Source organism: Coregonus clupeaformis, chromosome 8 (assembly GCF_020615455.1).
Source record: "Coregonus clupeaformis isolate EN_2021a chromosome 8, ASM2061545v1, whole genome shotgun sequence".
Classification (NCBI taxonomy): Eukaryota; Metazoa; Chordata; class Actinopteri; order Salmoniformes; family Salmonidae; genus Coregonus; species Coregonus clupeaformis.
In genome coordinates, this window is record NC_059199.1 from 30,644,888 (window position 1) to 30,669,460 (window position 24,573).

The window sequence follows — 24,573 nt, forward strand, 5'->3', positions numbered from 1 at the left end:
GATTCCGTGTGTCTCTGTGTGTGTGCCAGTGTGCTTGACGAAGGTAAGGAGAGAGGGAGCGCGCGAGAGAAAAGCAGAGCAAAAGGAGGAGGAGGAGAGAGTGAGAGAGTGAGAGACGTGCACAAACGCACATTCACACACACATACGAAGCGAGACAGGAGGAGAGAAGAGGAGTGGAGAGAATGCCTGGCGAAAGGGTGGCGCTTCCTCGCTTGCTGCTTCCAAGGCCTCTGTGAGAGAGAGACACCATGGGCTGCATCGGCTCCCGGACCATCAGTAAGCAGACCCCATCTTTTTCCCCTTCTGCTTTTCCCCCAGTGACTAGAGAGAGATGGAGGAGGGTGGTAGTTGGGGAGGGAAGGAGGGCTCTCAATTTCTCCTCTGAAACTGTACGTACGTTTCTATGGAGACGTGTTGGTTAACCTGGCTTGGCAGCGTCCGACCGAGGCTAGACAGACAGGATAGTTTTTTTTTTGTTCATGGTGAATGCTGAATGTGTGTGGGGACTAGGGAGAGATGGCAAGACAACGGCATGACGGTGGAAGTGAAGGCGAAGGCAGGACGTGAGACGATTTGTAGTGGACTGGAATACGGGGCGACTCGGTTGACATTTAAGCTTTACATGCCTGATGGGCTGTACGACCATGTGCGAATGGCGATATGTGTGTGTGTGTGTCTGTGTGTGTGTGTGTGTGTGTGTGTGTGTGTGAGAGAGAGAGAGAGAGAGAGAGAGAGAGAGAGAGAGAGAGAGAGAGAGAGAGAGAGAGAGAGAGAGAGAGAGAGATGCAGAAGGTTCTGAGGAGACAGAGAGACTGAAAGATGACGTTAGAGGTTGTTTACAATGATCTCAGGGGAGACAGGTGAAAGGACAGAACGAGAGAGGAGAGAGAAAGAGAGAGAGAGGGAGAGACAGAAAGGAATGATGTGAAATCCTGTTAGCAGTGTCTGCATGGTGTACTGTTGCATGTATAAATAGTGATGGAGAGAAAAAAAAGGAGAGTGAAACAGAGCAGACCTCTGAATTTCATTATGGAAGAAGGATCAGAGGGACGGAGAGATGGATGGAGGGATGGTCATGAGGAAATGGACTGTTAGTTTGACTGTGTGTGTGTGTGTGTGTGTGTGTGTGTGTGTGTGTGTGCACTCCCTCTTGTTTAACCACCCTCCTGCCTCGACATAGAGCTAAGGTAACCGCTTGCTGTGTATGAGAAAATCATAAACGCTCCTCTCCTCGGTCAGAGTGCGTCATGCCGGCGGGTGATACGTTGAAGCATGCGTGCGGCAGAGCATTTCAGGTTAAGAGGTACTGTATAAAATGGAGACACACAGACACAGACACACACACACACACTCGGTTGGACTATGACCCGCATTGGATGAGTCATAACCGGTCAAACCCAGGTGTGAGCCCGGATGCGCTGCACATGTAGGTCAATTGAACAAAGTCAACGGTGCCAGTGGTTAATACAGCCGGTTTAGCTACATTGAGGTGTATGGCTCAAGAGATGGAGCAAACTGTAGACTGAATTGAATTACATGGTCTGTGGAACTCGTACGATGTTGATTTCACTGAACTCGATCTGTCTCCGATGGGATAGGATATTATGTGTTGTACTGTAGATAGTATAATGGAGATTAATTAAAGCGTGGTGTGTCGTTTCTTTGGAGCATATATAAGAGAGAGTGATTGCCCTCTTTTAAACACTTAATCAAGCCTTGCCAGTTCCTTTATGTAAACAAATGGAGGCTTGCTGCCTGAGATCAAATAAATAAATACATGGATTAATGAAAATTTGACCTTTGATTGTCATTGAGCCTGTGGAGGATGTGTAGCATGTGTTTTGAGCGTGAAAATGAATGCCAGCCTGGCGTTTTAGAGACAAATGAGTGTGTGAAATATGTGAGTGTCTGAAAACAAGCTAGGGAAGGTGTTAGTGTTGATGTAGAATCTGTAGCAGTAAACGACACTAGGGTTTTCCCTGTTCACTGTAAGGGAGTTTTCCCTCTGACTGGGTCTCTAATTTCTCTCTTCATCTCTCTCTGTCTGTCATGGTTTTGCTTCTGTAGTATTTAACACACAGGGTTTTAGAAAGATGCTTTAACATGTGTATAGAATAATGCTCTAATACCACTATAATACTCCTAACAATACTTACTGCCGAACAAATAAACTGTTTGCTTTGTCTACTAAATAGACATGCCCATGTTAGTGTATCGTATCACGTGCAATGGGCCATTTGATATCAAATGTGAACTGAGGTTGATTTCTTGTGAGAAACAACAACAGCCCATTGCTGTGAGCGCCATTGTTATAATAAGCATATCTTGCTATATAGCATCTGGTATGGAGTGAGATCGATGGATGCGGAATGGAGAGGAGATACTTACAATAAATATGGGTCAACAGCGCATCCCCACACAGTGTTTAGATCCTCTGGTAAACATTCAGAGGAACCATGCCATGTCAACAAGATAGGATGATCTGATTGTACTGTATCCTACTGTTTTGGCGGAGGTATTATTCCAGTGAATTGCGTAGCCTGCCAAACCTAGTTATTACAATGTAATCCATTATGTTCACAACGGATGTTGTTTATGATGAATGGTTGCACGGCTGTATTTATTTTCTGGGAGGAGACAACAGAGCTCTACAATCATGTTTACTCAGTGTTTTTCTTGGTTTGTTCTGTGGGTATATTCAAGGCAATTTAGCATATCAATGTAAATCTCAGCAGGTTAGCATACTTATTATAATGCTTCGTAACAGGCCTTATGAGGCAGGTTATGGCAAGAGGTTATTCGATTTCAAATAATCAAATCAAATTGTATTGGTGGCATACACATACACTGAGTGTACAAAACATTAGGAACACCTTCCTAATATTGAGTTGCACCTCCTTTTGCCCTCAGAGCATTCTCAATTTGTTGGGCCATGGACTCTACAAGGTGTCAAAAGCATTCCACAGGGATGCTGGCCCATCTTGACTCCAATGCTTCCCACAGTTGTGTCAAGTTGGCTGGACCATTCTTGATACGGGAAACTGTTGAGCGTGTAAAACCCAGCAGTGTTGCAATTCTTGACACACTCAAACCGGTGCGCCTGGCACCTACTACCATACCCTGTTCAAAGGCACTTCAATATTTTGTCTTGCCCATTCACCCTCTGAATGGCACACATACGCAATCCATGTGTCATTTGTCTCAAGGCTTAGAAATCCTTCTTTAACCTGACTCCTCCCTTTCATCTACACTGATTGAAGTGGATTTAAAAAGTGACATCAATAAGGAATCATAGCTTTCACCTGGATTCACCTGGTCAGTCTATGCCATGGAAATAACAGGTGTTCTTAATGTTTTGTATGCTCAGTGTATTTTGCAGATGTTATAGGCCTTAATCAATCAATCACATATCTGTCATTGACTTCATTTGTTGTCTTTCATGGGTGGTGAGACATTTAGCAAAGTAGGCCTAATATAATGCTGAAATGGGAAATAGCTGAATTAGCTAAGCCTACACATAGTATCATTATGGTGTTGTGTATTTATATTACTATAATGTAAATGATACAGTGTGAAACGGAACTACTAGGAAATAAACCAACGGGAACATGAAAATGACAATGTCATGACATGAGTGTGAATATATCAGGAGAGAAGGAAAGGTCTACACTGAAAGGGTCTGTTTCTGTTTCTGTGTACTGAAGGTGTTTATGTTTCTGTATACTGAAGGTGTTTATGTTTCTGTTTACTGAAGGTGTTTATGTTTCTGTGTACTGAAGGTGTTTATGTTTCTGTATACTGAAGGTGTTTGTGTTTCTGTTTACTGAAGGTGTTTGTGTTTCTGTATACTGAAGGTGTTTATGTTTCTGTGTACTGAATGTGTTTATGTTTCTGTGTACTGAAGGTGTTTATGTTTCTGTGTACTGAAGGTGTTTATGTCTCTGTATACTGAATGTGTTTATGTTTCTGTGTACTGAAGGTGTTTATGTTTCTGTATACTGAAGGTGTTTATGTTTCTGTGTACTGAAAGTGTTTATGTCTCTGTATACTGAATGTGTTTATGTTTCTGTGTACTGAAGGTGTTTATGTTTCTGTATACTGAAGGTGTTTATGTTTCTGTGTACTGAATGTGTTTATGTTTCTGTGTACTGAAGGTGTTTATGTTTCTGTATACTAAAGGTGTTTATGTTTCTGTGTACTGAAGGTGTTTATGTCTCTGTATACTGAAGGTGTTTATGTTTCTGTATACTGAAGATGTTTATGTTTCTGTATACTGAAGGTGTTTATGTCTCTGTATACTGAAGGTGTTTGTGTTTATGTATACTGAAGGTGTTTCTGTATACTGAAGGTGTTTATGTTTCTGCATAATGAATGTGTTTATGTCTCTGTATACTGAATGTGTTTATGTTTCTGTATACTAAAGGTGTTTCTGTTTCTGTTTACTGAAGGTGTTTATGTTTCTGTATACTGAAGGTGTTTATGTTTCTGTGTACTAAAGGTGTTTATGTTTCTGTGTACTGAAGGTGTTTATGTCTCTGTATACTGAAGGTGTTTATGTCTCTGTATACTGAAGGTGTTTATGTTTCTGTATACTGAAGGTGTTTCTGTATACTAAAGGTGTTTCTGTTTCTGTTTACTGAAGGTGTTTATATTTCTGTGTGCTGAAGGTGTTTGTGTTTATGTATACTGAAGGTGTTTCTGTATACTGAAGGTGTTTATGTTTCTGCATAATGAATGTGTTTATGTCTCTGTATACTGAATGTGTTTATGTTTCTGTATACTAAAGGTGTTTCTGTTTCTGTTTACTGAAGGTGTTTATGTTTCTGTATACTGAAGGTGTTTATGTTTCTGTGTACTAAAGGTGTTTATGTCTCTGTATACTGAAGGTGTTTATGTATCTCTATACTGAAGGTGTTTATGTTTCTGTATACTGAAGGTGTTTCTGTTTATGTTTACTGAAGGTGTTTATGTTTCTGTATACTGAAGGTGTTTATGTTTCTGTATACTAAAGGTGTTTATGTTTCTGTTTACTGAAGGTGTTTATGTTTCTGTATACTGAAGGTGTTTATGTTTCTGTATACTGAAGGTGTTTATGTTTATGTATACTGAAGGTGTTTATGTTTCTGTGTACTGAAGGTGTTTATGTCTCTGTATACTGAATGTGTTTATGTTTCTGTATACTGAAGGTGTTTCTGTATACTAAAGGTGTTTCTGTTTCTGTATACTGAAGGTGTTTATGTTTCTGTATACTGAAGGTGTTTTGTTTCTTTATACTGAAGGTGTTTATGTTTCTGTATACTGAAGATGTTTCTGTTTACTGAAGGTGTTTATGTTTCTGTGTGCTGAAGGTGTTTGTATTTATGTATACTGAAGGTGTTTCTGTATACTGAAGGTGTTTGTGTTTCTGTGTACTGAAGGTGTTTGTGTTTCTGTATACTGAAGGTGTTTATGTTTCTGTATACTGAAGATGTTTATGTTTCTGTATACTGAAGGTGTTTCTGTGTACTGAAGGTGTTTATGTTTCTGTATACTGAAGGTGTTTATGTTTCTGTATACTGAAGGTGTTTATGTTTCTGTGTACTGAAGGTGTTTATGTTTCTGTATACTGAAGGTGTTTCTGTGTACTGAAGGTGTTTATGTTTCTGTATACTGAAGGTGTTTGTGTTTCTGTATACTGAAGGTGTTTATGTTTATGTTTACTGAAGGTGTTTATGTTTCTGTGTACTGAAGGTGTTTGTGTTTCTGTATACTGAAGGTGTTTATGTTTCTGAATACTGAAGGTGTTTCTGTTTCTAATCTGTACTGAAAGTGTGTGTTCATGTGTTTGGTGAAACTGCCACTCGCTTATGTAGGCCTCCTTCAATTTCCCATATACAAACACACTGCTCAACAGCCTGTTGAAGGCTTGACCTGTTCTGCTTTTGGCCAGAGTCCTGCCGTAGCTTGTTGTGCACTATTTAGCACTGCTCATCTTGTTTGTTGTTCTGTTCTATTGAGTGTCTTTGAGATATTGCATTACACAGGAATGACCCCCAATATTGATTTCATTAAAAGTGCAGACTGACTGACTGACGGATGCTCGGTATTGAGCGGAACATGCTCGCTATGTCACAACACCGTACGGCTGATGACACGAGTTGACAGACGACTCGCAAGGTGACGGACATGGGGCCAAGGTGACTAGTCGATGGAGTTTGCTTGACAGGTGGTCATGGTTGAGCTGCTGCTGACCATTAGAGTGGAAGACTGCTAGTGGGCATACTGTAGGTGAAGAGGGGAGAGAGAGGGGCTCAGAGAGAGAGAAGAGGATGGGAGGAATGGAGAAAAGAAGACTAGAGAGAAGCATGGGTTGTGTTATAGTTGGGCATCAATGGTTTAGGGTGGCTAAGTGTTAACTTCGTCTCTGAGACATATCATTTGAATTAGTAGCATGATGTTTTGGTGGTTGTTCTTCCATTAATAGTTTGGAAAAGTTATACAACTCTCTTTTTACCCAGAAGTTACCCACTGGGAACACACTGGTTGAATAAACGTTGTTTCCACTTCGTTTCAATGAAATTACGTTGAACCAATGTGGAATAGGCGTTGAATTGATATCTGTGCCCAGTGGGTATGTATTCCAGGTCCAATGTAAGGTTGACAGTATTTGTGGTAGCTCAACAGTTTTTATCAGAAAAGACAGTCCCCTCATATAGGCTATGGAAATCGATGCTGAAAGGTCGAGGGGCCATTTCCACAGGTTGTCACTTTGATTTCAAGCCCTGGTCTTACCGTGGCCATACCTTACCATGATAATAGCTGCATATGCGCTCAGAATAATATTTTTTCAGTACCTTGTCCCGCTAGAACTCCCTTCGGCACCAGTACTAGAGCTGAGATGAGTCAGACTTTGGCCTTCACCCTGAATCAGTGTCAGGGCGCACGTCACCCACCGTGTGTCACCACCAAGACGCCCCACTCGGCCCCAAGCGATCGCAAAAGACAGATGATGGTGGTCCCTAACATTCTGAACCACGAGATCTGTCAGGAGTGATCGCGGCAGTGGCCGACGATTCTCCCTTCCCCCGCTGTTTGCTATGACGGCCCGCGCAGCTTTTGGCTTCTGCTAGGTTGGTCACAGCAGGCTAATGCACCCGTAAGGAACTCGCTCAGTGCAGCGCGAGTGGCTAGCCCCTGCTATTTGGCCCACTGTGTGAACATAGTCCTACCCTTCCCCAGCTCAAACAATTGCTCGGAACAAAGCTTTTTTCCCCAACTTTGTAATTATACAGTTGTATCATAAAACTGCTGTGACGGTTGAGGCCATACCTCTCCTCTTAAAAGGTTCAATATCTGACTCAGATGTTTTGGATCATCAATGAATGAGGGAAAGAAAATTCTCTACAACGAGACAAATTCTACAGCAAAGTGGAGGAGGCTTAGTTCTCTATGAGGTCAAGAGGTCTGTCTGTCTAGTTTACTACAAGCTGTTAGATGACAGTGGTGCCTATGTGTGACGCGTACTGAGTATACGAAGAGGCAGGACGCAGACGCAGGAATTAACAAGGTCAAGGTTTACTTAACAATGAGCAAGAGAAATAACAAAGAATAAACGACAAGAAGCTTAACAATCACACACAACATCATCCAGAACAGTCCAAAGCTAAATAGAGGTGGTGATGAGATGATGAGGTGCAGGTGCGCTGGAGGTGATTAGGGTGCGTTGGGTTTCCATTCCGGTGTTGCCGAGGTGGTGCGCTCAGACCTGTGGCTCAGTAGACTGGCAAATCAGAGCGCCGGAGGGGAGCAATGGGAGGAGACGTGACACTATGAAGATTGAAGACCTCTTGACAGGCCAGGGTGACAAGTGTGAGGTTAAGATAAATGTGTTTGGGTCTGGGGGGTTTTGTGCATGTTTTACAGATGGATGGACCTTACACATGAGGTGGTGAGATGTGGCTATTTTTTTAAATGTCTAATCAACTGTGTACACAATTCACTGTTAGAAATATTGACCGTTCCTAAACTCTATGTGAAGATTCTTTTAACACCAACAATAAAACATTCACCACCTTCTCATTCCATTGGTTGAGATGCAGGCTTGATAACACACCATAGACATCAATTGATACCATTCATATATTGGCCTACTGGAACGTTCCACTCTCCTCCTCCTCATAGTTTTCTCCTTTTTTCTCTGCCCCATCTCGGTATACCCTTGGTTTTCTTTTCCCCATTCCCCAACCCTCCCTGTCCTCCTTTCTCTTGTTTCTTTGAGTGCTACTACCTCTTACTCGCCCTCATTCTCCTCGGTTATCTTGGAGTTCCATCAGCTTTAGAGGTCTCTGGTGTGTGAGTGTCTGATGGAGGAAAATGGCCTCCAGGTTCCCCTGGGTGTCAACTCAGCTGTAGTTAAAGTGTTTCAATTCAGATTTTAGAACTCATTTGACTTTCTTTTATGTTTTTTGCCTGTTTAAAGGACACATTCAAGTGTTAAACGTGTTCAAATTTAGATGGGGCCCTTAGATAGTCATGAAGATGTGTTTCAATTTAGAACTCGGTTCGACTCCCCTTTTAACTGTTAAAATGTTAAAGTGAGATGTTAGGATATAAAACATTACAGACAAGTGTTTTAAGGATTTTGAATTCAATTAATGACTTTTTTCAGCTTATATCTGTGTGGAGAAGAGGGCACGCAATGCAGTGTCAATTTACAGTATGTGCCAATATAATATTACTTTACTATATTTTCTGTATTTTGGGTATAATAATACAGTATGCCTTACTAATAGTTTAATAATAATGAAAACATAACAGATTAGCATTTATTATGTATTTCACTGCATGTAGGCCTACTATCAAATGCATCCTAATGATCATGCAGCTGAAATATGACATACAAAGCTGTCATTCGAGGCCGTTTTTAACATAATCAGTATAGGAATCTAAAGATCTTGGCCCATAATGACACATACTAGTTTTTCCTAATGTGCTAACAGTTGGTGCAAATAATAATCACATTTTAGTGCTTTGTGTGAATGTCAGCGTAAATGTTGGAGAGTGCTGTCAGCTCTACTCAGGAAAGGTTGCATAAGGCTGGCTTCATCTTTCTCTATCTGCTTTTCCTTTCTTTTTTTCTAGCAGCGGACGCTGTTCCCGTACGGAAAGATGGGGAGCAGGTATGAATGACATTTCGATATACAGTACATTTTATCCCGCTGAAGTGAAATATAATTTGTCTGGATTTTATACCATTCCAGCTCTACTCTCGAGTGCATTTCTCATTTATGTCAAATGGATCCTTGAGCCAAGATGGCCATCGAGGAAAAGTGTCATTTCATGGTTTCTCATATCTAGTAGTGAAACTGAGCTTGACTCGCTCACACTGCATCACTGAGAGTGCCATGACATAATGTTGCTCAGAGATGGTTTGTATTGAATTTCTCACAAAGGTCACTGGAGCCGGTCTCAAGAGCACAAACCATTACTGTACTATATATAATCTCTCACTCCAGGGACATAGCATATGATCCATTTTACTCCTTTACCACTGTTGCTGTTTTGTTTTTCTCTCTTTAAAGAGGCTATAAGGTTGAGTTCCAATACACAATGGGGCCTTTTTAAACAGAAAAAATACCCTACACAATGACAACCAACAAGACCACTGCAGATGTTTAAATACAAAGAAAGCATATTCTACTCCACTTAATATGCTATTTTATATTTTATGGGACCTCCATCCCCATCTCTGTTAGATGTCCGACAAGCAACAAAACCCAATTTAATTTAGACGTTGTGATATTTTGTTTTTACCCCATATATGTCTGGATATGGATTGGCCAGTGGCCACCTATTTTTCGGAAATCCATCCACTTACTGATGCATGATTTTGCGATTCAAAGATGCCACAGTATGATGTCAACACAGCAGTGTCAGCTGACCTGAGGTTGATGCAGCCAGCAGCCTCGTAACACACAAGGTTAGAGAGACAGTATGCACTCCTCTGGACTGGCCAGAGTTTGATGGCAACAACACGACCACCGATGTCTGATTGACCGATTGAGACAAAAGTGCTTCACCGGGGGAAACCTGTTCCCAGAAATCACTGGGCCTGTTGCTAGGAAGAAGAAGTTCCAAGGACGCTGACGCCCAACTGCTCCTTGCTCGCCCTTCCTGTTAATGCACATTTTAACCATGATAAATCATTTCTAGTGACACCCCTACACCGCAAGCCCTCATAAATAAAGAGTAAGCACTGACCCCGGTCACTTTTTTTCAGTGAATAATTCAACATTTTGTGGGATTGGTTTATCACCATCCCAACTAAAGCAGACATCCTCTGGGCGGCTATCTTGGACTTCATGGGGCTTGCTAAATCACTCTGACAACTCATGAGGTGTTTTGTAAGAAGGTATTACAATCCAAGATTCACTTGCTGTTGCAATACATATTCCTATAGAAACAAACAAGAAACGGCAATACAGTGGAGAATGTTTAATGTTGACATTTCAGGCCTTTCTCCATAATACATATTCCTAGCAAGAATTTACACCAGGCCCCTGAGTATGTGGGAACGGAATCTAAAATGTATCTGTAAATCTCAAATCTACTCTGTTCAACTAGGTTGGACTGAGCAGTACTCATTATATCCAACCAACTCTCAACACCTCTCTAAGGCCAGCCTAATTCTTTATGACAAAATGCAATGGCCAATGGGCATTCTCCAGTAGGGCCACTTATCTGCCTGCAGAAGTTGCTGTTGGCCCTGGCAACTAGGTCAGAGTTGACCTCAAGCCTTTCGTTGTTATCATAACACTGGAGTACGATAGCCTGATGATGAGTTAGATTCCACAATTCTATGACTAGTGTATACTCCCAGTCGGTATTAGATAGAATGTCGCCAGCCTTGGGGGAAACAACCCATGGTTACCTTTGTGACCCTATTGGCTCACAGAAAACACTTGACCTTTTTCAAACGCAATTTTCTTGTTGTGTTCTTGTTTTAGCCAATTACAAAACTACATTTAAGAAAAGTACTTTTCAACATTGCCTGCTCCTGAGAGTTCTCACTACTTAGAAAAACGTAATATTGTAGGGCTTCCCTCATGCCCCTTTTTAATGATGGCGCTAGCAGCCATGTGAGTGAGTTCTAGCTACCGACCGGAACATTAAGCTTACCAAGACCAACAACACAAACATACAGACTATACTAAACAAGTTAAATGTCTTACCTGTGAGGAAATGTTTTCCACACACATAGCTGCGTGTAGCATACTTGGACCCCACAATTTCCCTCTCCCATACCGAGTAGCCTGAAGCCACAGGGCTGTTCTCGCATGCTCTATTTCCCTACGTGGGAGCACTGTGAACTGTATGTCGGGATTTTTGACCTGGTTACATGTATATTGAACAACACGCTAGCTTTTCGGCATGTTTTGTTATTTCTGTATAACAAAAAAGATATGACGAAGTTGGCTCTTTTACAACGGGGGTCAATGGAAAAAATGTTTGTTTTCCCTAATTTGTGGCCGTGGTTGAGGGGAATTCCTTATGACGTGAATATTGACTTGGAGTATAGTAGGAGAATGACATCACACGGGGCACCATTTTATGTAGGGGATTTTCCTCACAAGGGGCACCATTTAGTCCTATTTATAAGAATGTGTTATGATAATATAAGATATTATTCAATTATGAATAATTAGTTGTATCCTATTATTGGGAGGGAATCACTACAAACAACAACACTGACTTCAATGGCAATACAACCGTTTTTTGTTTTGTTTTCCAATTTACAAAGCAGATGGTCAAGCTGAGAATCTATTCCCTCACAGACAGTGAATTCTCATCTCTATTCTATCCTCAATTGATCAGTATTTAAATGCTCCCCGCCCGCCTCGTCCAAATCGCTCTTGCATTTTTTATATTACATCATTCATATTCTTTCTCTTCCTTCCTCCACCCACATCTTTAGTACTTTACTACTACTGGTTTCGTCCTGCGTATCTTTTACACACCTTATTTGTCAGTTTTGTTGTTGTTGTTGTTGTATTAAGTGTTCTTCTTTTAATCCTCCTCTCTGTTGCGTTCCCTTTCCCGCCTCCTCTACACACATACCTACTGTATATCTCTCCTGGCTTTCTTCCTCTCCCTCCCTCCCTCTCTCAGCATGGGCGTGCCGAGTTTTCCTGGGAAGGAATCAATGTAAGTCCTATGCTAATCTCTTCCTTTTCTTCTTCCTCCTCCCCGCCACGTGGTTTGGCTCACTCTGTCTGTAGAGAAGCCAACGTTTTTGTCCTTCACGCTCTCCCCATCCCACATCCATCCCTCTCTCTCCCCGTCTCTCTAGCTTAGCGCTGCTACTAATCTACTGTACTGCCTGGGTTACATAGTATCTCCGGCTGGGAGATAACAAGCTGTAATAACCTTACCTTATCTACGGTAGCTAACTCTAGCTACTAGCATGATGCCCCTTTATGTATCAAGCATATGAATCACAGGCCCTACAGGTACAGCACACTGACTGCACAGTGAACTACTACACTACTGTGCTGGCGATCGCTGGTTTGACCAAAGTGTCGATATGATTTGGGATGTGTTGGATAATGTAATGTATCTTTTGCTTAATATGATGGTAGTTGAATTTGACTAGTAGGATTTTCCCCTAATTTCTTAATTTAATTTAATTGCATATCTAATCCTCAATCAACAATATTGTTTTACCCCCTCACAACAATCGGCCATTCCTCTCGCTTTTCCCCTCCACAATTCTTTCTTTCTTTCCTCCCCTCATCCCTTTCTACAGCTCTCTATGGAGGACACCACCTCCATCCTGCCTCGTCTGAAGAGGAACTCCAACGCCTACGGGATCGGCGCTCTGGCTAAGTCGTCACTGACAGGTGTGTCAGGTGTGTGTCTGTCCTGGTAGATGGTAAACCAACCCCATGTTGGCTCTGGACAGGAGGAGGAGATGGAGCCAACATGGTCGCCCCTGTGGGTGCCCTTTCTGTTTCACTCCCAGCCTCCCCATTGATATTTAATGCACACATTAATTTGCCGCTTATGGACAATTGATGGAATCCAATTACATTTGTTAAAATAAAACCACAATGCATCTCCACAGGCGTGTTGGGAAATGTAGTGTTTTGTAGTGTGGCGTTTGTGGTGGTGGTGTGTGTTTATTGTGGTGGCAAGGCAGTTTTATGGCTCTGTGCTTGTCTGTGCCTTGTCTGTTGTGGTCGTGTCTGGTGCAGTTGAAGTACATTTGATTTGATATCGTGTGTATTTAACAGTCAGACTATATCGACCTTGGAATGATAAAGACCCCAAAACCATTACTTTCCTTACTCCCAAAATAACTGCATAACATTGAATACAAATCTACAATTAGCATTTTACCACTTCAAATAAATCAACAAAGCTTCAGCCCAGCATATCTGCTGTTGCTCAATGTATTCAGTTCACACTCAATTGATTTAATTAGATTTGTATTGTTCCGCCAAACACTTTCACTGAATGAATACGTCCCTCGTTATCGTCAGATATTTGCACTTTAATTAAGGATTTGTAGTGGTGCCTTTTCAGAATTATGTTTACAGCAAAGGTAACTTTTTTCACATTTTAATTACAAACAAATGCTTAAAGTCTAATGAATCTCATCTTCTTGATTAATTTCACGAGTAAAGACTCTGAATATTAATATGGTTCATAGAGTTCTGTAGTTCACCCTCGTTGCTCACCACAGACGACTGAGAGATTGATCAAGTCAACAAGCCATGACGAATAAAACAGACAGCTTTTAATAATGCAGTAAGCCCCATCTACATCCACTTCAATCTCCAACCACCCAGAGTTGCTGAGAGACATGCATGAAAGAGGAAGAAGCCATTTTGCACCGAATTCATTGCCTCCCAGAAAGAATACATAACCCATTAAGCATTTTCCACAGTTCCTAGCCCCTTTCACTTCCTGAGCCCAAATCCGTCATGGGAGGTGCCATATTCAGAAATTGAATGTGTTGTGAAGGAATGTCCCCCCCCTATTCTTTATTTAGGCGTGTCCCGTTCCATGAAGGATAAAGTGACTAAGCCCACTGCCATGGCTTCGGGCAAAGTGGCTCACATGATCGAATGGCAGAGCTGGAACACACCATCCACTGGGACTGAGGGGACTGTGGTTGCCAAAATCCCAACCTCGCAACGTGAAAAGGATAGGCGGAGGGAGAGCGAAATGTACAGTGAACTCAGTGAAGGAGAAAAGGAGGCCCGCTTCACTGCAGGTAAGAGTGAAAATAAGAACCAATGAAATAAATCAACACGTACAGTGCATTCGGAAAGTATTCAGACCTCTTGACCTTTTCCACATTTTATTACGTTACAGCTTTATTATAAAATGGATGAAATATCACATTTATTACAAATAAAAAATGGAAATATCAAATGTACATAAGTATTCAGACGCTTTACTCAGTACTTTGTTGAACCACCTTGGGCAGCGATTACAGTCTAGAGTCTTCTTGGGTATGATGCTACAAGCTTGGCACACCTGTATTTGGTTTCTCCCATTCTTCTCTGCAGATCCTCTCAAGCTCTGTCAGGTTGGATGGGGAGCGTCGCTGCACAGCTATTTTCAGGTCTCTCCAGAGATGTTCGATCGGTTACAGGTCCGGGCTCTGGCTGGGCCACTCAAGGACATTCAGAGACTTGTCCCGAAGCCACTCCTGCGTTGTCTTGGCTGTGTGCTTAGGGTTGTTGTCCTGTTGGAAGGTGAGCCTTCGCCCCAGTCTGAGGTCCTGAGCACTCTGGAGCAGGTTTTCATCAAGGATCTCTCTGTACTTTGCTCCATTCATCTTTCCCTCAATCCTGACTAGTCTCCCAGTCCCTGCTGCTGAAAAACATCCCCACAGCATGATGCTGCCACCACCATGCTTCACCGTAGGGATTGTGGCAGGTTTCCTCCAGACGTGACACTTGGCATCCAAAGAGTTAAATCTTGGATTAATCAGACCAGAGAATCAAGCGGTCTGGCCACTCTACCATAAAGCCTGATTGGTGGAGTGCTGCAGAGATAGTTGTCCTTCTGGAAGGTTCTCCCATCTCCACAGAGGAACTCTGGAGCTATGTCAGAGTGACCACCGGGTTCTTGGTCACCTCCCTGACCAAGGCCCTTCTCCCCCGATTGCTCAGTTTGGCCAGGCGGCCAGCGCTAGGAAGAGTCTTGGAGGTTCCAAACTTCTTCCATTTAAGAATGATGGAGGCCACTGTGTTCTTGGGAACCTTCAATGCTGCAGACATTTTTTGGTATCCTTCCCCAGATCTGTGCCTCGACACAATCCTATCTCGGAGCTCTACAGACAATTCCTTCGACCTCATGGCTTGGTTTTTGCTCTGACATGCACTGTCAACTGTGGGACCTTATATAGACAAGTGTGTGCGTTTCCAAATCATGTCCAATCAATTGAATTTACCACAGGTGGACTCCAATCAAGTTGTAGAAACATCTCAAGGAAACAGAATGCACCTGAGCTCAATTTCAAGTCTCATAGCAAAGGGTCTGAATACTTATGTAAATAAGGTATTTCTGTTTTTTATTTTTATACATTTGCTAAAATGTCTAAAAACCAGTTTTTGCTTTGTCATTATGGGGTATTGTGTGTACATTGATGAGGATTTTATTTATTTAATCCATTTTAGAATAAGACTGTAACGTAACAAAATGTGGAAAAAGTCAAGGGGTCTGAATACGTTCCGAATGCACTGTAAATAAATGAGATTTGGAACCATGTATTTTACATTGTTTACAAATGTATCCCCTTGTTTCTCCCAGGATTAATGGCACAATTTGCTTTATCGGAGGCTACTTTGCTGGGCTGGAGATCTATGGAGGAAGACAGCCTTCGTGCTGGCTCCAACCAAGGCAGTGTGGCACACCTCAGTGAGACCAACCAGGAGAGCATCACCAGCAGAGGTACAGGACTACAAACATGGCTGCCACACTCTAGAAATAGGGCAGCCATTTTATAGTACAAACTACATTTCATTGAACAGCACTCATTGAATCTGTTCATCCAATGCCATAGTGCTATATTTAAGCAATAAGGCCCGAGGGGGGTGTGGTATATGGCCAATATACCACGGCTAAGGGCTGTTCTTAGGTGGCTTGCGAAAGTATTCACCCCCATTGGCATTTTTCCTATTTTGTTGCCTTACAACCTGGAATTAAAATGGATTTTTGGGGGGTTTGTATTAATTGATTTACACAACATGCCTACCACTTTGAAGATGCAAAATATTTTTTATTGTGAAACAAACAAGAAATAAGACAAAAAAACAGAAAACTTGAGCGTGCATAACTATTCACCCCCCCCCGAAGTCAATACTTTGTAGAGCCACCTTTTGCAGCAATTACAGCTGCAAGTCTCTTGGGGTATGTCTCTATAAGCATGGCACATCTAGCCACTGGGATTTTTGCCCATTCTTCAAGGCAAAACTGCTCCAGCTCCTTCAAGTTGAATGGGTCATACCACAGATTCTCAATTGGATTGAGGTCTGGGCTTTGACTAGGCCATTCCAAGACATTTAAATGTTTCCCCTTAAACCACTCAAGTGTTGCTTTAGCAGAATGCTTAGGGTCATTGTCCTGCTGGAAGGTGAACCTCCGTCCCAGTCTCAAATCTCTGGAAGACTGAAACAGGTTTCCCTCAAGAATTTCCCTGTATTTAGCGCCATCCATCATTCCTTCAATTCTGACCAGTTTCCTAGTCCCTGCCTATGAAAAACATCCCAACAGCATGATGCTGCCACCACCATGCTTCACTGCGGGGATGGTGTTCTCGGGGTGATGAGAGGTGTTGGGGTTGCGCCAGACATAGCGTTTTCCTCGATGGCCAAAAAGCTCAGTTTTAGTCTCATCTGACCAGAGTACCTTCTTCCGTATGTTTGGGGAGTCTCCCACATGCCTTTTGGCGAACACCAAACGTGTTTGCTTATTTTTTTCTTTAAGCAATGGTGTTTTTCTGGCCACTCTTCTGTAAAGCCCAGCTCCGTGGAGTAGCGGAGCTATGGACAGATACTCCAATCTCCGCTGTGGAGCTTTGCAGCTCCTTCAGGGTTATCTTTGGTCTCTTTGTTGCCTCTCTGATTAATGCCCTCCTTGCCTGGTCCGTGAGTTTTGGTGGGTGGCCCTCTCTTGGCAGGTTTGTTGTTGTGCCATATTCTTTCCATTTTTTAATAATGGATTTAATGGTGCTCCATGGGATGTTCAAAGTTTCTGATATTTTTTTTTCATTTCACTTCACCAATTTGGACTATTTTGTGTATGTCCATTACATTAAATCCAAATAAAAATCCATTTAAATTGCAGGTTGTAATGCAACAAAATAGGAAAAATGCTAAGGGGGATGAATACTTTTGCAAGGCACTGTATCACAAACCCCCGAAGTGCCTTATTGCTATTATAAACTGGTTACCAACATAATTAAAAATAAATGTTTTGTCATAACCATGGTATACGGTCTGATATACCACAGCTTTCAGTCAATCAGCAATCAGCATTCTCCCAGTTTATAATGTGAAATTGAGAAAGGATGTACAAGTAACATTTGATAGCATATAGCTTTTAAAGCTGAGATCCACGATAGGCGCAACAGCGCCACTGGTTGCCCCAGGAGCATTTGTTATAGTTTTTTTGTTGTTGAGGAAATGAGCATCCAGCATCGTGGTCAAAATAAATTGTAGTACATACTCTGCTGTTCTATTGCGCGTGCAATGGTTTGCAATGATGTCTGAGGGGAAAAAACTGTGTTTGCTGTTAAAATTAACGTCTTTGTTGTTGGAATATCGCAAATGGATGTGGCAATATCAGCTTTAATGAATGAATTCCAGCTTTAATTAATGAATAAAACATGTTTTTTTATACTAAATTAAGCATTTACCTTTCCACAACAATATTAGTGCCAAATGCAAATACACATAATTTTGTTTATTTACACTACCGTTTAACAGTTTGGGGTCACTTAGAAATGTCCTTGTTTTCGAAAGAAAATTAAAAAATGTGTCCATTAAAATAACATCAAATTGATCAGAAATACAGTGTAGACATTGTTAATGTTGTAAATGGCTATTGTAGCTGGAAACGGCTGATTTTTAATGGAATATCTACATAGGCATACAGAGGCCCATTATCAGCAACCATCAGTCCTGTGTTCCAATGGCATGTTGTGTTTGCTAATCCAAGTGTATCATTTTAAAAGGCTAATTGATCATTAGAAAACCCATTTGCAATTATGTTAGCACAGCTGAAAACTGTTGTGCTGATTAAAGAAGCAATAAAACTGGCCTTCTTGAGACTAGTTCATTATCTGGAGCATCAGCAATTGTGGGTTCGATTACAGGCTGAAAAGGGACAGAAACAAATAACTTTCTTCTGAAACTCGTCAGTCTATTCTTGTTCTGAGAAATGAAGGCTATTCCATGTGAGAAATTCCCAAGAAACTGAAGATCTCGTACAACGCTTTGTACTACTCCTTTCACAGAACAGCGCAAACTGGCTCTAACCAGAATAGAAAGAGGAGTGGGAGGCCCCGGTGCACAACTGAGCAAGAGGACAAATACATTAGAGTGTCTAGTTTGAGAAACAGACGCCTCACAGGTCCTCAACTGGCAGCTTCATTAAATAGTACCCACAAAACACCAGTCTCAACGCCAACAGTGAAAAAGCGACTCCGGGATGCTGACCTTCTAGGCAAAGTTGCAAAGAAAGAGCCATATCTCAGACTGGCCAATAAAAATAAAACATTAAGATGGGCAGTCTGAGATATGGCTTTTTGTGCACCGGGGGCTCCTACTCCTCTTTCTATTCTGGTTAGAGCCAGTTTGCGTGTAATCGAACCCACAATTGCTGATGCTCCAGATACTCAACTAGTCTCAAGAAGGCCAGTTTTCAGCTGTGCTAACATAATTGCAAAAGGGTTTTCTAATGATCAATTAGCCTTTTAAAATGATACACTTGGATTAGCAAACACACCGTGCCATTGGAACACAGGACTGATGGTTGCTGATAATGGGCCTCTGTACGCCTATGTAGATATTCCATTAGAAATCAGCCGTTTCCAGCTACAATAGCCATTTACAACATTAACAATGTCTACACTGTATTTCTGATCAATTTGATGTTATTTTAATGGACAAAAAATTGCTTTTCTTTCGAAAACAAGGACATTTCTAAGTGACCCCAAACATTTGAACGGTAGTGTATATGTCGTTTTGAAGAGGGATCATAATTGACTTGTGAGCTCCACATCCACTCTGTATTGGACTGTGCTCCTCCATATTTTACTGTGGAAGGCTTCCAGCCACTTTGATTAATCTTGTTTACTCCGGTTTGATTGATGTCATTTCCACTCCATTTGACAGGCTGGCTAGAGGTGCATCAGGGCTTTATGAAGAAATGTTTTGGAGAAACTCAAAATGGCAGCTGTGGCCCTGGGGTGTTTGGTTTGGTAGTGTAGTGTTGTAGCAGAAAACCCTGGGGGAGCTTGTAGGTTAACACAAGGACTTAGCCTGGCTCTCATTAACAGCACCATATGGGCCTATTCTCTGCCTAGACCAATTAAAATCTGCTTATTATAGGCATTATGATAACTAAGGCACGGTTTGCCCATCGTCAAGCAAGCTTTAATTTTCTCCTTTAGATATGTTGAGCTTTAAATAAGTTGCCGGTGTATTTATTGTCAAAATGGTGACACTGCTGTAAATATCTTCTGATATCTGGTGATACCGCTGCTTCAAGGGCCTTTGAACCCAACTAGTGTAAACCATTGTTATGGAAACTAAAGGCCACGTTTACCTATATCTACTGCCTTCTGTGATACATCAAAAAATCTCTGCTTTGTGCTCTGAGATTACAGTTTATAGCTTGTATCTAATCCAAAATGTAAACATATATATGTACAGTCGTGGTCAAAAGTTTTGAGAATGACACAAATATTAATTTTCACAAAGTCTGCTGCCTCAGTTTTTATGATGGCAATTTGTATATACTCCAGAATGTTATGAAGAGTGATCAGATGAATTGCAATTAATTGCAAAGTCCCTCTTTGCCATGAAAATGAACTTAATCCCCCCCAAAAACATTTCCACTGCATTTCAGCCCTGCCACAAAAGGACCAGCTGACATCATGTCAGTGATTATCTCGTTAACACAGGTGAGAGTGTTGACGAGGACAAGGCTGGAGATCACTCTGTCATGCTGATTGAGTTAGAATAACAGACTTGAAGCTTTAAAAGGAGGGTGGTGCTTGAAATCATTGTTCTTCCTCTGTTAACCATGGTTACCTGCAAGGAAACACATGCCGTCATCATTGCTTTGCACAAAAAGGGCTTCACAGGCAAGGATATTGCTGCTAGTAAGATTGCACCTAAATCAACCATGTATCGGATTATCAAGAACTTCAAGGAGAGAGGTTCAATTGTTGTGAAGAAGGCTTCAGGGCGCCCAAGAAAGTCCAGCAAGCGCCAGGACCGTCTCCTAAAGTTGATTCAGCTGCGGGATCGGGGCACCACCAGTGCAGAGCTTGCTCAGGAATGGCAGCATGCAGGTGTGAGTGCATCTGCACGCACAGTGAGGCGAAGACTTTTGGAGGATGGCCTAGTGTCAAGAAGGGCAGCGAGGAAGCCACTTCTCTCCAGGAAAAACATCAGGGACAGACTGATATTCTGCAAAAGGTACAGGGATTGGACTGCTGAGGACTGGGGTAAAGTCATTTTATCTGATGAATCCCCTTTCCGATTGTTTGGGGCATCCGGAAAAAAGCTTGTCCCGGAGAAGACAAGGTGAGCGCTACCATCAGTCCTGTGTCAAGCCAACAGTAAAGCATCCTGAGACCATTCATGTGTGGGGTTGCTTCTCAGCCAAGGGAGTGGGCTCACTCACAATTTTCCCAAGAACACAGCCATAAAGAATGGTACCAACACATCCTCCGAGATCTTCTCCCAACCATCCAAGAACAGTTTGGTGACGAACAATGCCTTTTCCAGCATGATGGAGCACCTTGCCATAAGGCAAAAGTGATAACTAAGTGGCTCTGGGAACAAAACATCGACATTTTGGGTCCATGGCCAGGAAACTCCCCAGACCTTAATCCCATTGAGAACTTGTGTTCAATCCTCAAGAGGCGGGTGGACAAACAAAAACCCACAAATTCTGACAAACACCAAGCATTGGTTATGCAAGAATGGGCTGCCATCAGTCAGGATGTGGCCCAGAAGTTAATTGACAGCATGCCAGGGTGGATTGCAGAGGTCTTGAAAAAGAAGGGTCAACACTGCAAATATTGACTCTTTGCATAAACTTAATGTAATTCTCAATAAAAGCCTTTGACACTTATGGAATGCTTGTAATTATACTTCAGTATACCATAGTAACATCTGACAAAAATATCTAAAAACACTGAAGCAGCATACTTTGTGAAGACCAATACTTGTCATTCTCAAAACTTTTGACCACGACTGTACTTCTCCCTTCATCCCTCCCTAACACAACAGACCAGGCGATGCATCACTCCTCGGCCGACATGTGGCCCAACACCTACGTCGCCCAGGGCCTCTATTGCCTCTCCTCCTCCGACGCCTGGGAGCCAATCAGTAACGATCCCTCGGGCGTGGCCTCGCCGGCCGCCTACATCATGGCGGGTGGGGGCGGAGGGACGCCCGGTGAGGGCTACGGCGAGGTGGACAACGTGGGGGGCTACATCCAGCAGCAGCAGCCCCAACAACTCACCCTGCAGCAGCAGAGCCAGTTGCAGCTCCAGCAGCTGCAGCAGATTCAGCTGTACCAGCACCAGCAGCTAATGCTCTACCAACAGCAACAGGTGAGACAGACTGGACTGGACTGCTTCATAGAGGACTGTCACCTGGTGGAGTTAGTGTTTCAATAACAACATGGAACTGTCTAACTGACAACCATTGTAAGACAGCAGTATGCTAGCAGTTTGTTAGTGTTATTAGCAAAAAATGTATCACATTTTTTAATCCTTCTTACTGTTAATGTAATGCTACCAATGCTATAGCGTTAATAACAACATGTGAGACCTACTAATTACATACAGAAATACTCATTGTCAAGAGCAACAGATGACTCATTTCCTCCCATTAGCCAAGAGCTATCGACTCATGGGGAGGTTTCTTGATAATGTAATTGTTTGTGTCATGAGAAAATTTGAATGAACTGTGTTCCCTTATCTACAGGCAATGGAACACAGGCTACACAGTGCAAACCACTCCCTCCAAGCCACGCCCAACAGCACTATCCACAGTCTGGGCCTGCCCACTCACCCTCGCCTGGCTGACCTATGGGGCTCTGCGCAGGTGGAGAGTGTCGGACAGATGAGCGGGCCAATGGGTGACATGGTTGGGGTTGTGGTCGAGACATTGGGGGAGGAGCCAGAGGAGGAGAGTGAATGCATTTCAGAGCAACAGGAAGAGGAGGAGACTAAGGTGAGCCATGTGGTTGAAGAAAAACGTGTTGATTTTCTGACTAGCGTTTTGTATTGCTTTAGATATTATCACACACATTGTTGCCTAAGCAGATTGAGCCAATCTGATATTGGCACTATTAACAGCAGGCCCAACAAGTAGCCAAGTCAAACGTTCAGCCTGCTGCACAGACCCTATGGGACACTCGAGCTCCTGGTTAAATAGTGCTTAGGAGTATTTTTAAACTCTCTCCATGGTTAGAGTAGGAAGAAACAGATGTCATTGTTGTAAGAATTTGTGAGTGTACGACATTTACTATAGTAATATGTTCAAATATTGAATTACTTTGATATATTTAATTATGTTTTATTACGCTAAATTCCCTATGGTGTTACTACATTACACAGACTAACGTTTTCACCACAGAAGAATGACAGGAAATACACATCCTTTTTACCTCAGATTGGTGATGTTAGTTTTAAAGTTTATAGTCTTTGGTTTAGTACCAGTGTTTTTGCCATATGCGCCAGTCCAAAGTGGGACATAGAACGCAGCTGTCATTTTCAGAACCACGGTGGCTAGAAAACAATTGGCGCTCTTCCCATAAACGTCTCTTGCCTCACATGAATTCATGGATTTAAGGGTTAAGCTATCATTCAAATGAAAGCCAACCCCTGTCTCTATTTATTAACCGGTGTGAGGTGGTGATTCGTTGAAATTATCCAGCCAGAAAAGTGTTGTGTTTCCTTTTCTGTGTTGGCCATCTACCGAAATAATTTTCTCACAGAGTTATAAGTTGATAAAGGTCTACGATAGGTTGTCATCTATCGATAGATATATGTAGCATACCCAAGTTCATTGAGGTTTGTCTGTTAGAGTGCAAATGGTACATGTTGCAGTGGTTATTGTCCCAGTTCCAATGATTGAAATACAATATCGATGTGAGTGATTAATTTGCACTTGCTATTGATACGGTAGAACAAGCTAATCAATTCCAGTCTTGAGTGACCGCTTGGTAAATAGTGTGTAAGGAGTAACTTATGTATTGGTCTTCAAAATATCACAACTTATTTCAGCATATTGATCTAAAACCGGGGTTTTGACACTTGGCCAATGTATATTTTAGCAATATAAATGGTACTTTTAACATGATTTTCCAACAGGATTCTACCACTGAATGAGCCCAAAAAAGTGTTATGATTTATTGATTTTGATGATATTAGTGAAATCTTGAAAATATGTTTGTCATGGCTACCAAAAGTGTTTTACTTCAGTCTTACATCAAAGTCAGTCCTCCAGCCACAAGATGGCGTGCAAGGCTAATAAATGGGTTACGATGTACCCACAGGTAGAGACTTGACTAATCCTCACAGTTTGGTAAGTACAGTATAGTTGGTAAACCATCCATTTACTGTTTTCACAGGAAGATGAAGTTACGTTAACCTTGGAGCCAACTTTGACCCCGTCCCCGCTTAGAGAAGACGCCACCCCAATTGGAGGCACCAGTCCACAACTAGCACGCCCAGAACCAATGGCAGAGCGCATACCCTTTGTGGTCACACCCTGCATTGTCCAGTCGTTGGAGGAGAAGGACGAAGAGGTGGCGGAGGGGTCTATTGTTACCGTGGCAACCAATTGAGGGGGGCAGTCAGAGAGAGACTGACAAACAGGATACACTTATCAAGAATCAACCAGCTATACTACCCCCCCTTACAGCTATTTACCCACTCTAAGACAGAAAAAACAGAGACTTTTCCTGGAGGAGAAAGTGTTGGTTATGACAATGATGAAAGAGCCACAGAGAACTTTAAAGACAACTCATTGACTGCTCAAATCTGTCGGTTTGCAGAAACGTAAGGATTTGTTTTGCAGTGATATTGAACTAAGGAAAGGAAATCGAAAGAATGGAGTTAAAGAGAGAAATAAAAAAGACACTGTGATAAATATCAGTGCAATATAGAGAATCACGAGACAACCAAAAGGAAGTGCATGCTTTTGAAAGTAATTTAACGATAATAGTAAACCGTATCCAAAGTAATAATATACAATAAGGATTTTTTATAAAACAAAAAAGGAAATAAAGTAATATGTATTATTGTGTGTTTGTTTGTGTATGTGTGC

General features: G+C 42.0%; 1 protein-coding gene across 7 annotated transcripts; it reads left to right on the top strand.

Moving 5' to 3' along the window:
• Window positions 1-108: 108 nt before the first annotated feature.
• Window positions 109-24,547, top strand: LOC121571543 (protein FAM131B). 7 transcript variants are annotated; one of them, XM_041883066.1, is made up of 9 exons: window positions 109-277; window positions 8,649-8,696; window positions 9,122-9,159; window positions 12,786-12,888; window positions 14,034-14,258; window positions 15,806-15,946; window positions 21,523-21,848; window positions 22,225-22,473; window positions 23,876-24,547. In XM_041883066.1, exons 1-9 carry the CDS (start codon window positions 250-252, stop codon window positions 24,089-24,091), a joined length of 1,374 nt encoding a protein of 457 aa, XP_041739000.1. In that variant the 5' UTR covers window positions 109-249; the 3' UTR covers window positions 24,092-24,547. The 7 variants fall into 7 exon arrangements, with proteins under 7 accessions (XP_041739000.1, XP_041739002.1, XP_041739004.1 ...); XM_041883068.1 differs by having other exon boundaries at window positions 9,125-9,159; XM_041883069.2 differs by lacking the exon at window positions 109-277 and adding an exon at window positions 1,198-1,304 and having other exon boundaries at window positions 12,786-12,879.
• Window positions 24,548-24,573: the final 26 nt, after the last annotated feature.